Genomic DNA, 14,533 nt, shown 5'->3' with positions numbered 1-14,533 from the left:
AACATCTGCAAATCAATCAACGGGATACACCACATCAACAAAACAAAGAATAAAAACCACATGGTCATCTCAATAGATGCTGAGAAGGCATTTGACAAGATACAACATCCATTTATGATAAAACTCTCAACAAAATGGGTATAGAAGGAAAGTACCTCAACATAATAAAGGCTATTTATGACAAACCCACAGCCAACATCATATTAAATGGGGAACGACTGAAAGCCATTCCTCTGAGAACAGGAACAAGGCAGGGCTGCGCACTCTCGCCACTCCTATTCAACATAGTACTGGAGGTTTTGGCCAGAGCAATCAGGCAAGAAAAAGAAATAAAAGGAATCCAAATAGGCAATGAAGAAGTGAAACTCTCATTATTTGCAGATGACATGATTTTATATATAGAAAACCCTAAAGAATCCATTGGAAAACTATTAGAAATAATCAACAACTACAGCAAAGTCACAGGGTACAAAATCAATCTACAAAAATCAGTTGCATTTCTGTATGCTAATAACGAAATAACAGAAAGAGAGCTCAAAAAGATAATACCATTTACAATTGCATCAAAAAGAATAAAAGATCTAGGAATAAATCTTACCAAGGAGGTGAAAGACCTATACAATGAAAACTACAAGACATTATTGAAAGAAGTCGATGATGACATAAAGAAATGGAAAGACATCCCATGCACATGGATTGGAAGGATAAACATAGTTAAAATGTCTATACTACCTAAAGCAATCTACAGATTCAATGCAATCTCAATCAGAATCCCAATGACATTCTTCACGGAAATAGAAAAAAGAATACTAAAATTCATATGGGGCAACAAAAGTCCCCGAATAGCTAAAGCAATCCTAAGAAAAAAGAACAAAGCTGGAGGCATCACAATCCCTGACTTCAAAACATACTACAAAGCAATAGTAATCAAAACAGCATGGTACTGGTACAAAAACAGACACACAGATCAATGGAACAGAATTGAAAGCCCAGAAATAAAACCACACATATACGGACAGTTAATATTCGACAAAGGAGCTAAGAACATACAATGGAGAAAGGAAAGTCTCTTCAATAAATGGTGTTGGGAAAACTGGACAGCCCCATGCAAAAGAATGAAAGTGGACTATCTGCTATCACCATTCACAAAAATTAACTCAAAATGGATCAAAGACCTGAAGGTGAGACCTGAAACCATAAAACTCATAGAAGAAAATATAGGCAACACACTATTTGACACTGGTCATAAAGGAATCTTTTCAGATGACATGCCTAGCCAGACTAGGGAAACTAAAGAAAAAATAAGCAAGTGGGACTTTATCAGATTAAAGAGCTTCTACAAGACAAACGAAACCAGAATCAAGATGAACAGACAACCCACCAGCTGGGAGAAAATATTTGCAAAACATATATCTGACAAGGGTTTAATCTCCATAATATATAAAGAACTCACACAACTGAACAACAAAAAAGCAAACAACCCGATCAACAAATGGGCAGAGGAAATGAACAGACACTTCTCCGAAGAAGATATGCAGATGTCCAATAGGCACATGAAGAGATGTTCAACATCACTAATCATCAGGGAAATGCAAATCAAAACAACATTAAGATATCACCTCACACCCGTGAGAATGGCTATAATCACCAACACAAAAAACAACATGTTGGAGAGGATGTGGAGAAACAGGAACCCTCATACACAGCTGGTGGGAATGCCAACTGGTGCAGCCTCTATGGAAAACGGTATGGAGATTCCTCAAATAATTAAAAATAGAAATACCCTATGATCCATCTATCCCATTACTGGGAATCTATCCAACAAACCTGAAATCAACAATCCAAAGAGGCTTATGCACCCCTATGTTCATTGCAGCATTATTCACTATAGCCAAGAAGTGGAAGCAACCTAAATGTCCCTCGACTGACGACTGGATCAAGAAGACATGGTATATATATACAATGGAATACTACTCAGCCATAAAAAAGACAAAATCGTCCCATTTGCAACAACATGGATAGGCCTGGAGGGTATTACATTAAGCAAAATAAACCAGGAAGAGAAAGACAAACACTGTATGATCTCACTCATATGTGGAATATAAACCAACACATGGGCAGAGAAAACTGTATTGTGGTTACCAGGGGCAAGGGGGTGGGCACAAGGGGCGAAGGTAGACATATATATGGTGATGGACAAACAAAAACTTACAACCCAAAATTTCACAATGTTATAAACTATTAAAACATCACTAAAAAATAAAATCCCTGCCCTCATGGAAATTATATTCTAGTGGTGTGGGGACAATTATCAAGGATGAATAGTAAAATATAGGGAATATTAGCAGTAAGTGTTTGGGCCGGCCCCATGGCTTAGTGGTTAAGTGCACGCGCTCCGCTACTGGCAGCCCGGGTTCGGATCCCGGGCCCGCACCGACGCACCGCTTCTCCGGCCATGCTGAGGCCGCGTCCCATGTACAGCAACTAGAAGGATGTGCAGCTGTGACACACAACTATCTACTCGGGCTTTGGGGGAAAAATAAATAAATAAAATTGGAAAAAAAAAAACAAAAAAAAGTAAGTGTTTTAAGAAAGAAAAGAGGGCCGGCCCCGTGGCGTAGTGGTTAAGTGCACGCACTCCGCTGCTGGCAGCCCGGGTTTGGATCCCGGGCGCGCACCGACGCACCGCTTCTCTGGCCATGCTGAGGCCGCGTCCCACATACAGCAACTAGAAGGATGTGCAGCTATGACATGCAACTATCTACTGGGGCTTTGGGGGGGAAAAAAAAAAGGAGGAGGATTGGCAATAGATGTTAGCTCAGAGCCAGTCTTCCTCAGCAAAAAGAGGAGGATTAGCACGGATGTTAGCTCAGGGCTGATCTTCCTCACACACACACACAAAAAAACAAAAGAGTGAAGGGCTGCAAAGTGAGTGTGGGAGCTGAAACGGGAGGTCGAGGGGTCAGGGAAGGCCGCCCTGTTATATTTGAGGAAGACCTCAACGCAGGAGGGAGAGCGGTGGAGATGTCTGGCGGAAGGGCGCTCTAGGAAGGGCAAACAGCGAGTGCGAAGGCCTTGAGGTTGGAGCCGGCCTGCACTGACGCGGCTCATCTGCTCAGTTTCTGTCACACTGAAGAGGCCAGTGCAGCAGGAGCTGTGCGAGCACACAAGCAGTGGTGGATCAGAGAGGAGAGGAGAGCCCTAGCAAATCTATCAAATCAAATACATGAAACATACGTATTTATAAGTGCTTCCAGATGTACGGCTATCTCTGGAGGAATACATGGGAAACTGCTAACGGTGGCAGCCTCTGGGCAGAACTGGGTGACTGGGGTCTGGGGACGTCCTTGACTTTTCACTGGATTTTCTGTTCCATCTGAAATTTTCAGCATGTTTAAGTTCCTATTTCCTACACAGGCCATAAGCGCCTGCAGTCAGTCCGTCAGCACCCCTGTGCATGCCCTGGGGCCTTCTGTTTACAGCCCCTCCTCCACACAGGCAGCCATTTCCGAAGATCCCTCCCTTGGGCCATTTTTCCTCAATATAAGAATCACCTCTGCTCATCTGAATATGCTTCAGATGTCTGTTGCACAACCATTTGAGCAGTCTTGAGGAAACACCAACTCGGCCCGACATGGTGCTCTCTGGTCACGCTGTCTCAGGAGTTCCCTGCTGACAAGTTTGGTGAATGATATTTTGGACTGTTATTGTGTGGCAATTCCTCGGGGGGATCGAGAAAGAACATTTCTTAATTCTGCCTACTTAAATGACTTCCAATCGTCACCATGATCAACATGATAGAGGCGGCCCAGGACAAAGGGAGAAATTTCACATTGTGTAGAAGACTGTGTATTAGATGATATTAACAATTTATTGTTAATTTCTTAGACGTAATAATGGCCATGTGATTATGTTTAAAATCTGTATCTCTAAGAGATACATATACTTACTTATTTCTGGATGAAATATGATCTGTAGGATTTGCTTTAAAATTTCCTAGATGGGGAGGGAAGTAGTTAGAGGTGAAACTGATTGGTCCTTTGTTGATAACTGGTGAAGCTAGGTGATATGAGTTTTTATTATATTATTTTCATATGGTTCACACATGACAAAAAAGTAGGAGCCAGCCTGGTGGTGTAGTGTGCTCTGCTTCAGTGGCCCAGGGTTTGTGGGTTTGGATACCAGGTGCAGACCCACACACCCCTCATCAAGCCATGCTGTGGCGGCGTCCCACATCCCACATACAAAATAGAGAAAGATTGGCACAGATGTTAGCTCAGAGACAATCTTCCTCAAGCAAAAAGAGGAGGATTGGCAACAGATGTTAGCTCAGGGCCAATCTTCCTCACCAAAAAAAAAAAAAAAATATTACAAAAAAGTTAAAAAAATTGTACAAATCATAAAGGGGAACATACAGACAAGTTTCAGCATACACAGGGGCTTGAGGCTCTTTCGTATAATCACTCACTCAATTGTCTGGTACACAGGAGGTGGTGAAAGTTTAATAAAATAAAAGTTAACAAAAAAGTAAAACAAAATAGCAAAAATAATCACCCTGAAGCCCCTTTTACTGGTCAAGGTACTAATTCCACGCCAGCCTCTTGCCCAATCATACACATATTTTACACACTCACAGTCTTATACTTTTCCAACGAGTATTTATTATTAAGCCATGATTCAGGATCCCAGGGTGGGGATCACCACGTAGCCAGGTCCCCCTTCACCACCCTGGGAGAAGCACAGAGGACAGAGGAGAAATGGAGTGGAGCCAGTTCAGATCTTCCCAGGAAAGGTGCCTTCTTCCCGGCGGTCGTCCCAGGCTTGCACCTGTGGAAAGGCAGCAAGTGTTACTCCCTTTCTCTGTGGGGAAACAAGGTGAACAGACGTCTTTTGTCTTCCTCACCTTGCCCACCCGTTCAGTCAGTCAATAGTAACCCCAGTACCTGCGACAGGCCAGTAGTGGCACCGTTCCCGGAGCTGGGAACCAGCAATGAGCTGGAAAGACAGGACGTACTGTCTTGAATGAGCTGACATGAGGTGACCCACTGAGGGGGTAGGGCACAGGGGAGGAGATGTGTGACTGTACAGAGCTTCAAGAGTGTGGCTGTGCCCCACTTCAGGAACCCCAGAGTCAACACCTAGTGATGTTTGTCAGAAGAGAGGAAAAAAGGAATACTAGGCAGCTGTGGAAAAAAGAGGCTGATCTCTGCTCCGGCACGTGTGGATCTCCAAGACACAGTCAAGTGCAAAGAGGTGCCCAACAGAATATAGAGTGCGATCCTACTGCTGATCACCGATGTATGCATACACACAAAATGCTAGGAAGGCCCAGAGCAAACTGTTAACACTCCCCAGAAGTAACACTCTGCAACCTGTGGACCCTCCTACAGGCAGTCAGAAGCATACTCGTTTTTATACACCCCCCTTACATTTACATGCTCTGTATTAGAGGCAGCGGATAAAAGCATGGATAGGGAAGACTGATCCTGAGTCCCTGCTCTACCACTTCCCAGCTCTGTGACCTCGGGCAAATTACTCAGCCTTTCATGGCCTCAGTTTCCAACTCTGTAAAATGAGGATACTAACCATAGTACCTACCTCATCCCAGTTTTTAGCTTGTTTGCCCTTATATGATATCAAGTGCTTACAAAGTAGCTGGCCCACAGCAAGTGCCATGTACTTGCCTATCTTATTTACACACATATACACATCACAGATACTCTGTACTTAAATTAGGCCATACTACAGATTGTCCTGCAACTTGCTTTTTGCACAAGTCTGAGAGCTCTCCCTGTGTTCTGTCACGTAGATCAAGACAAACGCGCCATCACTGATCTAACCTGGGCTGTTCTGAATGTTCCCATTATACACAGCTCTGGGGTGGGCATCCTTGTGAGTGCACATTGTTGTAGGATGTCTACATGTGGAACTGCCACATGTAGGGTATGATTATTTTTCATTTTGAAAGATCCTGCCGGGGCCGGACCGTGGCTTAGTGGTTAAGTGCGCGCACTCCGCTACTGGCAGCCTGGGTTCGGATCCCGGGCGCACACCGACACAACGCTTCTCTAGCCATGCTGAGGCCGTGTCCCACATACAGCAACTAGAAGGATGTGCAGCTATGACATACAACTATCTACTGGGGCTTTGGGGAAAAACAGGAGGAGGATTGGCAATAGATGTTAGCTCAGAGCCGGTCTCCCTCAGCAAAAAGAGGAGGATTAGCACGGATGTTAGCTCAGGGCTGATCTCCCTCACAAAAAAAAAAAAGAAAGAAAGAAAGAAAGAAAGATCCTGCCAAATTGACCTCAAAAGTGACTGGACCAATTTTCAGAACTACCAACACTTAGCAGCACTGTTCCCAGAGCCAGGAACAGTGTAATTCTTGTGCCAGACTGCAAGGTGAAAACTAGCATTTCTCTGTTGCCTTGAGCTGCGTTTCTCTGATGACCTGAGTGGGGATGAACATCTTTTTGTGTCTGGGGTTCGTCTGGATTGCCTCATACTGGACTTGTGCCGTCTACAGCCCAGAGTTCTCTATATGTGAATTTCTCAGTCACCGGGTTTAACTCCCCTCCCTCTCTTTTTAAATTAAAGGATCAGGCTGGTCTGCTCCTTTGGCAAATTACTCTTTGCCCCATAATCCCAGTCCATGGAAAGGAAATGCAGGAAACCATTCCAATAGAGGGGAAAACATTTCTTGCAATGGAATTGTACACTGAAGTATCATTTAGAATAGTGGAAAAAGACTGAGTCCAGCTAAAGGGGGAGCATTTCTTACCGATTAAAGACAATGGCTACCCAATAATCGAGCAGACTGGACTGACATGAAAGAAGCTACACAATGCACGTAAGTAAAAAAGCAAAGTCAAAACAGTATCCAGAATATGACCCATATCTATATTTAAAAAAGTATATAAACGCACACCTACACATACACATACAGTAGCACACAGAAAAGGAGGCGGAAGATTTACACTAAATTACTAAGGAAAGTTAACTTTAGGACCCAAAGGGGAGGACTAGGGAGCTTTCACTTTCTACATTATATAAATCTCACCTTCTGAAGATTCTACAAAAAGCCAATGCTATTTTCCATGGAGAAACTAGATTTTTTTAAACCAGAAAATAAAAAATGGTTGGAAAAAATGTTTTAAATGTTCATATATGAAAAATGCTAGACTCCCACCCCACCCCTCCCAAAATACACATACTGGGATTAGAGACTGATTAAAAAAATACACAGGAAACACCGGGAAGATGCTACAATACTATCTGCAAGGTCAGGAGGAGGAGGAACTTTTTTTTGCCCCTTCCTCTATTTCTTCAAGTCTCCGTGAAGTGGTTGTATTGCTTATAAAAAACAAAAACAAACAGCAGCAATAAGAAAACACTTATTTTTACTTCACCAAGTTTCTGGAATAAATGAGCCAGGGCTGCTGGGTATAAAGGGGCCTCTGCAGAGCGCATTTACAGCCAGCCCTCACGGGGCAGACACAACAGGCGCCCGAGGGGAGGAACCACACAGTCCGATGCTCCCAGGTAAGGGCAGGCCCAGGCCCTGGAGACTGGGGTGGGGGCCACACCGGGACCCCATCCAGCACGCACCCAGTGCAGGCCCTGAGTCTGGAGGGGGGATGTTATGGGATCACAGCATCATGTTACCCAAGATCACCCAGGGACAAAGAGAAATCTGGGAGGGCACAGGGTCATCAAAGACACTTGAGACAGTGTGGACCGTGAGGTAGGAGGTAAACCAAGTGAGCTGTGGCAGAGGGCCGTTAAGACAGTTTGTTTTCGGGCCGGCCCCGTGGCTTAGCGGTTGAGTGCGCGCGTTCCACTGCTGGCGGCCCAGGTTCGGATCCCGGGCGTGCACCAACACACCGCTTCTCCAGCCATGCTGAGGCCGCGTCCCACATACAGCAACTAGAAGGATGTACAACTATCACATACAACTATCTACTGGGGCTTTGGGGAAAAAAAAAAAGGAGGAGGATTGGCAATAGATGTTAGCTCAGTGCCGGTCTTCCTCAGCAAAAAGAGGAGGATTAGCGTGGATGTTAGCTCAGGGCTGATCTTCCTCACAAAAAAAAAAAAAAAAAAAATTTGTTTTCAAGAAACAAGCCCCAAAGATGTACATCACCATGTTTAAAATACTGAAAAATTAGAACATAATCTCTATCAAAAGGGGACCAGTTAAATAAAAACACCTCTAAGACATTAAAACAAATACACAGATCTATATGCATTTCATAAAAAACGGCTCCAAGACACACGAAGTCAGAGCAAGTCACAGGACAGAAGAGAGTATGAACCGTCCATAGAGAACAAGTGCCCCAGGCTTATGTATATAAATTTACAGAGGAAAAGGGAATCAGCTAATAGCAGTTACCGCAGGGGAGGCGGACTGGGGAGCACAGGAGGGCTTCTACTTTTTATTTTACTGTACTGCTCACGTGTTTTATTTTTCTAAATGAACACTATTACTTTTGTAATAGGATCATATTCTGATTCTAGGACACACGGTTTTTCTTTTTAACATCTCTGAAATTAGCAGGCTTGTTACAGTCATTTCCAGTATTTTTTTAAAAAATTCAAATATCTCTCAATGTTTCCTGCAGTCAACGGGGTCTTTGATTTGATAGAACAGAGTACCGTTAGACATAAATCCAGATCAGGGCGAAAAGCACTGCCTTAGTGTGTCCGTGTTTTTTAGCGCTGCATACTGAAGTAGGCAGGGGTGAAATGACCTGTCTGGGATTTGCTTCAGAATACTTCAGTGAAGGAAAGAAGAGAAGGGACAGATGAAGCAAATGCGGAAAAATCTGGAAACTATTCAATTTGGGTAATGGGTATATGTGGAGTCACTGCATTATCTTACTTTTATGCATACTTGAAAATGTTTACAATAAAAGCGGGACAGGATTGCACAAGATGGTGAGCTCCACAGGGACAGGGATGCGGCACTGAGTGTGTGTTTGTAGGGTGCATGCGCAAGATGGATCTAGCAAGCGGATGGCCCTGGTCACCTGGGCTGAGAGCCCTGACTGGCGAGACTATTGGTGGAAGGACCAAAGGGAGGCAATTCCAGGAAGAAAAGGCCGAGTCCCATGGACAGTGTGATGCCCCGTGCTCCCTCTGCCTCTCGCGGATGAGCTCCCACCAAGTCACTCCTCTCTGCTAAGACCCCACCCCAGCGTCCCAAGGGCCCAGCAGGAGGCACGTACCCAGGATATGGGGCAGAGGGACTTGTACACACGCCGATACCATTCGCACACGGAGACATCACCCCCTTTAGCAGTCATTGCCTTCTCGCAGCGGTGGAAGTCTGTGAAGAAAGGGGTCAGGGTCAGCCCAGACCAAGGGCTGGAAACACAGTTTTGATCAAAACTCAGAGAAATACTTTTTACTTCACAACCAGTTATATACACACACACGCACAAAACAAGTTTTCCAAAGACTGCGTACCCTTACACGTGTACTAAAAAGGGCTAGACAGGGCCGGCCCTGTGGCTTAGCAGTTAAATGCGCGCGCTCCTCTGCTGGCAGCCCGGGTTCAGATCCCAGGCGCGCACTGATGCACCGCTTCTCCCGCCATGCTGAGGCCGCGTCCCACATACAGCAGCTAGAAGGATGTGCAACTATGACATACAACTATCTACTGGGGCTTTCGGGGGAAAAAAAAAAAAGAAAAAAAGGAGGAGGATTGGCAATAGATGTTAGCTCAGAGCCGGTCTTCCTCAGCTAAAAGAGGAGGATTAGCATGGATGTTAGCTCAGGGCTGATCTTCCTCACAAAAAAAAAAAAAAAAAAAGGGCTAGACAGACTTCACTAAATTGATTTTGCAACCCCTAGAGAACTACTGCTCAACATAAAATTCTGGGGTCAGGAATGATGGGACAACATGAGGGGCATGTGTGGGGATTATGGAAGTCCAGAACCAGGGCAATGGAAGGGGAAGATGGTCTTGATGTCAAGATGCTGGCATCCTAGAGAGGAAGACATGAGGGGAATAATCTGGTTTTTAAAAGTAGGCAATTAACTAAAAAAAAAAAATTACTCCAGGTATTCCACTCCCGGGCACATGCCCTAGAGAGAAAAGTATTCACAGGGACATCAAATTACATTTATAAGGATGTTTACAGCAGCAGCATTCATAAGAGCCCCAAACTGGAAACGATGCAAGTGTCCATGAATAAACTGAGAAACTGTACAGCGAGGAAAATGAGCACACTACACGCCACAGCATGGACGAATCCGCAAAACTGTCAAATGAAGAAACCCAAACACAAGAGAATATGTACAGTAGCTATAATGCTCACAAAGTGGCAACCTAAAAGTGGTGATAAAACCAAAATGTGACCGCCCTCAGTCGGGTGTGGGGAGAGTCGGGTGCTGTGTCCACGAAAGGGCGTGCAGCGGGCAGGGGAGCTCAGAGCGCTGGCAGTACATAGTTTTCTATCCAGGTTATAGTTACACTGGGGAATCATTTTAGAATTACTCATTTAGCTGTACATTACATTTTATGTATTTCTTGTATGTGTTATACTTTACACACACACAAATAAATCTTCAAAAAACAATCATCATAGGAATCAAAGTTTGTGACCCTGGCCCAGATCTTGAATACAGCTGGTGATGAGGGGCATGGGCCCTGCAAGGTGGGATGTCCAGAACAAAAGAGAAGAGGCCTGGGATGCATAGGTCCCCTAGGAGGAGGCAAGAGGTGAGTGACTTGAGGTGTGGGACCAGGGGAAGGTCTGCATCCCCCCCACCCCCATGCTCTGCTTACCCAGGTAGTTCTGCCAGCAGTTCCTGGTCTGGTTCTGGTTGGGGAAGCGGCTGTCAAAAGGGGCAGTCTGGTAGTTCTTGATTTTGGTCTTAATGTCTTCTGCCATGGTGCTGACTCCTGGAGGCAAAGGAGTGGATACTAAGTGTAGAAGTCACAGCAGGGTTGGCGGTAAAATCAGGCCTTATTTGTCCCCAAATAACACTAGCTAACGTTCACAGAGTGCTTACTCCAGGCCAGGCACTGCTGTACACACTCTACTCCTACGGCCACTCTAAAAGGCAGGGACTATTACTATCTCTGTTTCACAGACAAGGGACGGGGTGTCTAAGTGACTTCCCAAGGTCATATGCATACCAGTGGTGGGGCCACACTCAATCAGTGACATACCTACACTTTGGAGGTTCTTAATCTCTTTGGTGCCATGAACTCCTCAGGGGTCTAAGGAACCCTTTCTCAGAAAATGCTTAAGTGCATTAAAAAATTGCATAGGATCACAGAGACAACCAGTTAATATGTAGCTGAGGATTAACTACCATAATTTTGAAATAATCATGAGTGAAAACAATACTTTGTGACATCTGCAACCATAATGTGATGTAAGATGACCTGTGATTTTGACTGCTGACCAAGTCACAGACGATGCTAATACCACTCAAGTGGCTGCCTCCATTCCAAACGGAAGGAAACGCTACATTTCAACTAGAGACTTGTAAAAACACAGATGTCATTTTTCCCCCATTCAAGTACTAGCACCCCTTGAATTCCATCCATTCTGTGGACCCGGGGTTAAACACTTCTGCTATAAGGTCTCTTATGAGGTGACACAGTTTTTGCCAGGGAATCCGAGAGGAACTGCCTCTATTCCAGAGAATTCGAGGAGTCGTGGGATTACATAGAAGTGAGCAGGCCAGTGTTAATTAAGTTCAAGGGATCCAAACTAGTGGTGGGGATCTGGGGACCCAGAGAAGAGTCTTTCGGGGGGCGGGGGACGTGGGGACGGGGATGCAGAACACTGGCCGCTGGGACACAGACGCGGTCGAGTGGTTTTGGGCGAGATGTCGACCCGCTACCTGGGAGTGAGGGTGGGTCTGGGAGGACGCTGCGGCCCCTCCGATGTCCCAGGGGGAAGAGTGGCCTGACCCCAGGGAGCTGGGCTGGGCCCAGGCAGGCCGCGGGGAGCACCCCTGCGCCCGGTGATGAAGAGCACCGCGTCCACACTATCGAGTTCAGACCCTGGTCGCCGGCTAAGCAGCTTAGTATGTCTCAGCCGCAGATGCCTCACTGCCAAAAAGGGGATAACCACAGGCCCCACCTCACAGGGCTGGACGGAGGATTAAAGGAACTAATATAAGGCGCTTGGGATGTTACCTGGCACTCAGGAAGAACTAAATAATCGTCGGCTGTGACTAACAGAACAGGACCCCAGGGCCCCGGGAGGCCGGCCGCCGCCGCCCGGAAACCCCACCTCGTTCTCGGGGAAGCTAGGCTCCAGTTCCTCAGTCCCCCAGAATGCGGCTGCGGGTTCCCGAGCCCTCCACACTCACCTAAGACGCCCCTGAACCAGCTCCCCGCTCAATGTGACCCTCAGCAAAGACGCCAGCGTCGGGCCGGAAGCGGAATTCAGACCGGCCGGAAACGCGAGAGGAGGAGCACAGGGGAGTCTTCCTCGCGGCTAGAGCGCCCACGGGGAGGCGGTCCCCGAAGCCATGCAGGCCACGCCCATCCCTGCAAACTCCGACCTTCTATTGGGCTGAATGCCTGTTCATCATCACTCCCGGCCCAATCGTGAGCTTGAGGGGCACTTCTAAGGGTTCCGAGGTAGCGCTTGAGACGCCTCCTGGTTACCGGTTCTCGTCGCTTTCCTGTCGTTATTTGGAGACGGAGTTCTGGGTCCTGGGGCTGGCTGGAGAATGGGGTGGGGAAAATATCCAAGCGGAAGAACTAAATTCATGCAAGAACTATTGTTGAACGCTTTACCCTATGCCAGGTACTTCTATAAGGGTTGGGGATGCATCTCTGAACAAAACACAAAACTCCCTATCCTCATTATGATTGTTACGGGGTCAATTCTTAAGGGATTGAAAATGAACCAGTCTTTCTCCCAGGATCGTTTCTTCTGTTATGAGGACTGCCCAGACCCCACCTCCCTGCTCCTTACCATCTTTCCCCAAACCTCAGACGGCACAAATGGGCAAAGAATTGGGCGGCTGAGGGCTCAGAAACCAAAGTCCTGCATCACGGAGAGGAGGGGTTAAGAGTTAAAGCTTAGCTCTGTGGAGGGTCTGGCCGAAATTGGTCCATCTCGGGAAATGGCGACTCTAACCTTCTGGTCACACAGTTGTCCTTGAATCCTATCTTTCTCTCACACCCCAGAGCTGATCTATCAAGAAATCCTGTTGGCTCTGCCTTAAAAAATATATCCAGAATCTTCTGCCACATCTGGTTCAAGCCACCAGCACCTCCAGCCTGGACTACTGCAGTAGCCCACTCCCTGGCCTCCTGGCTTCCCTGCTGCCCTCCACAATCTGTCCACTCATCCAGAGGGACCCTGTTAATGTCTCAGATCACTTCCCTTCCTTGGTCTAGAACCTTCCCCTGGTGTCTGGGCTGACTCGTTTAGTCTAAAGCCAAAGTCCTTACAAACGACCTAACAGTTTGGCCCCCTTTATACCCTCATCTCCTACCCCTCTTTTCCTTACTGCCACTGCTCCAGCCACGCTGGCCTCCTCACAGTTCCTTAAACATGCAGGCTGACTTCCCCCTAAGGGCCTTTGCACTTGCTGTCCCCTTGGCCTAATACTCTTCCCACTGCTGGCTCCCTCCCTCACCTCCTTCAGGTCTTGCTCCAATGTCACCTTCTTGGTGAGTCCTTCTCAGACCAAATATTTAAAATTGCCGTCTTGTCAGTCTATCTCCCTTCCCCACTTTATTTCTTCATAGCACTTACTTCTCACATACTCTGTCCTTCCTTTTATTGTGTTTACTTTTTTTGTCTCCCCCAATGTAATAGAAAACTGTAAAGGAGAGATTTTTGTCTGTCTTATTCAGCCTTGTATCTCTAGCACCTAGAACAGTGCCTGGCACATAGGAGGTGCTCCATAAATATTTGTTGAATGAGTGAATTTCTTGTGTGAATAAAGGGCCTTCTGAGGATTGGGAGAGGGAGCTGTGCAAGAGAACTGTTTTTATCCCTCCTCTTGGTCTGGCCTCCAAAGCTTCCCACATACTGTGTTGGTGCTGTGTCCAGGTTTAACAGGGTCAGGGGCCTCTTACACATTCTATCTTCATCAATATTGTAATTATTTGTGGAACTACTTGTTTATATGCCTGCATTCAACCCCTTCAATGAGATCTTCCTAAAGCCCAAATCCCTCCCCTGCTTAACCCCTCCATGGCTCCTCTGTGCCCTTTGGACAAAGTCCAGGCTCCTTACCATGGTGCACAGATCCTTTGTGAACTGACCCATGGTCCCCTTTCCAACCACACTGATATTTTAGTTCACTGAACAGTGCTGTGAGATCTACCTCCAGGCCTTGCTCATACTGTTTCTTTTGCCTGGAACATTCTTTGCCTACCTGACTTCTCAGATCAGCTGTTTACTCCTCCAGGAAGCCTTCCCTGACCACCCCTGCCCAGGACTAGGTCAGGTCTCTTGTTTTGAGCTCCCTCAACCCCCTGGAGTTTCCCCATCCCAGACCTGACCTCTCTGGGCTGTCCCTGTCTGATGATGGGTCTGTCTCC

General features: G+C 46.4%; 1 protein-coding gene across 1 annotated transcript; it reads right to left on the bottom strand.

The window, feature by feature from the left end:
- Positions 1 to 4,482: 4,482 nt before the first annotated feature.
- Positions 4,483 to 12,492, bottom strand: COX6B1 (cytochrome c oxidase subunit 6B1). The gene is made up of 4 exons (XM_004439745.3): positions 12,337 to 12,492; positions 10,793 to 10,909; positions 9,228 to 9,328; positions 4,483 to 4,827 (listed from the first exon to the last, which is right to left on the bottom strand). The coding sequence occupies exons 2-4, from the start codon at positions 10,896 to 10,898 to the stop codon at positions 4,774 to 4,776; spliced, it is 261 nt and encodes an 86-aa protein (XP_004439802.1). The 5' UTR covers positions 10,899 to 10,909; positions 12,337 to 12,492; the 3' UTR covers positions 4,483 to 4,773.
- Between the last annotated feature and the right edge of the window lie 2,041 nt (positions 12,493 to 14,533).

This window comes from Ceratotherium simum, chromosome 33 (assembly GCF_057802395.1).
Source record: "Ceratotherium simum simum isolate JZ-2026a chromosome 33, ASM5780239v1, whole genome shotgun sequence".
NCBI classification, from domain to species: Eukaryota; Metazoa; Chordata; class Mammalia; order Perissodactyla; family Rhinocerotidae; genus Ceratotherium; species Ceratotherium simum.
Note: the sequence above shows the minus strand (reverse complement) of the source record. Positions and strands in the feature narration are given on the sequence as shown.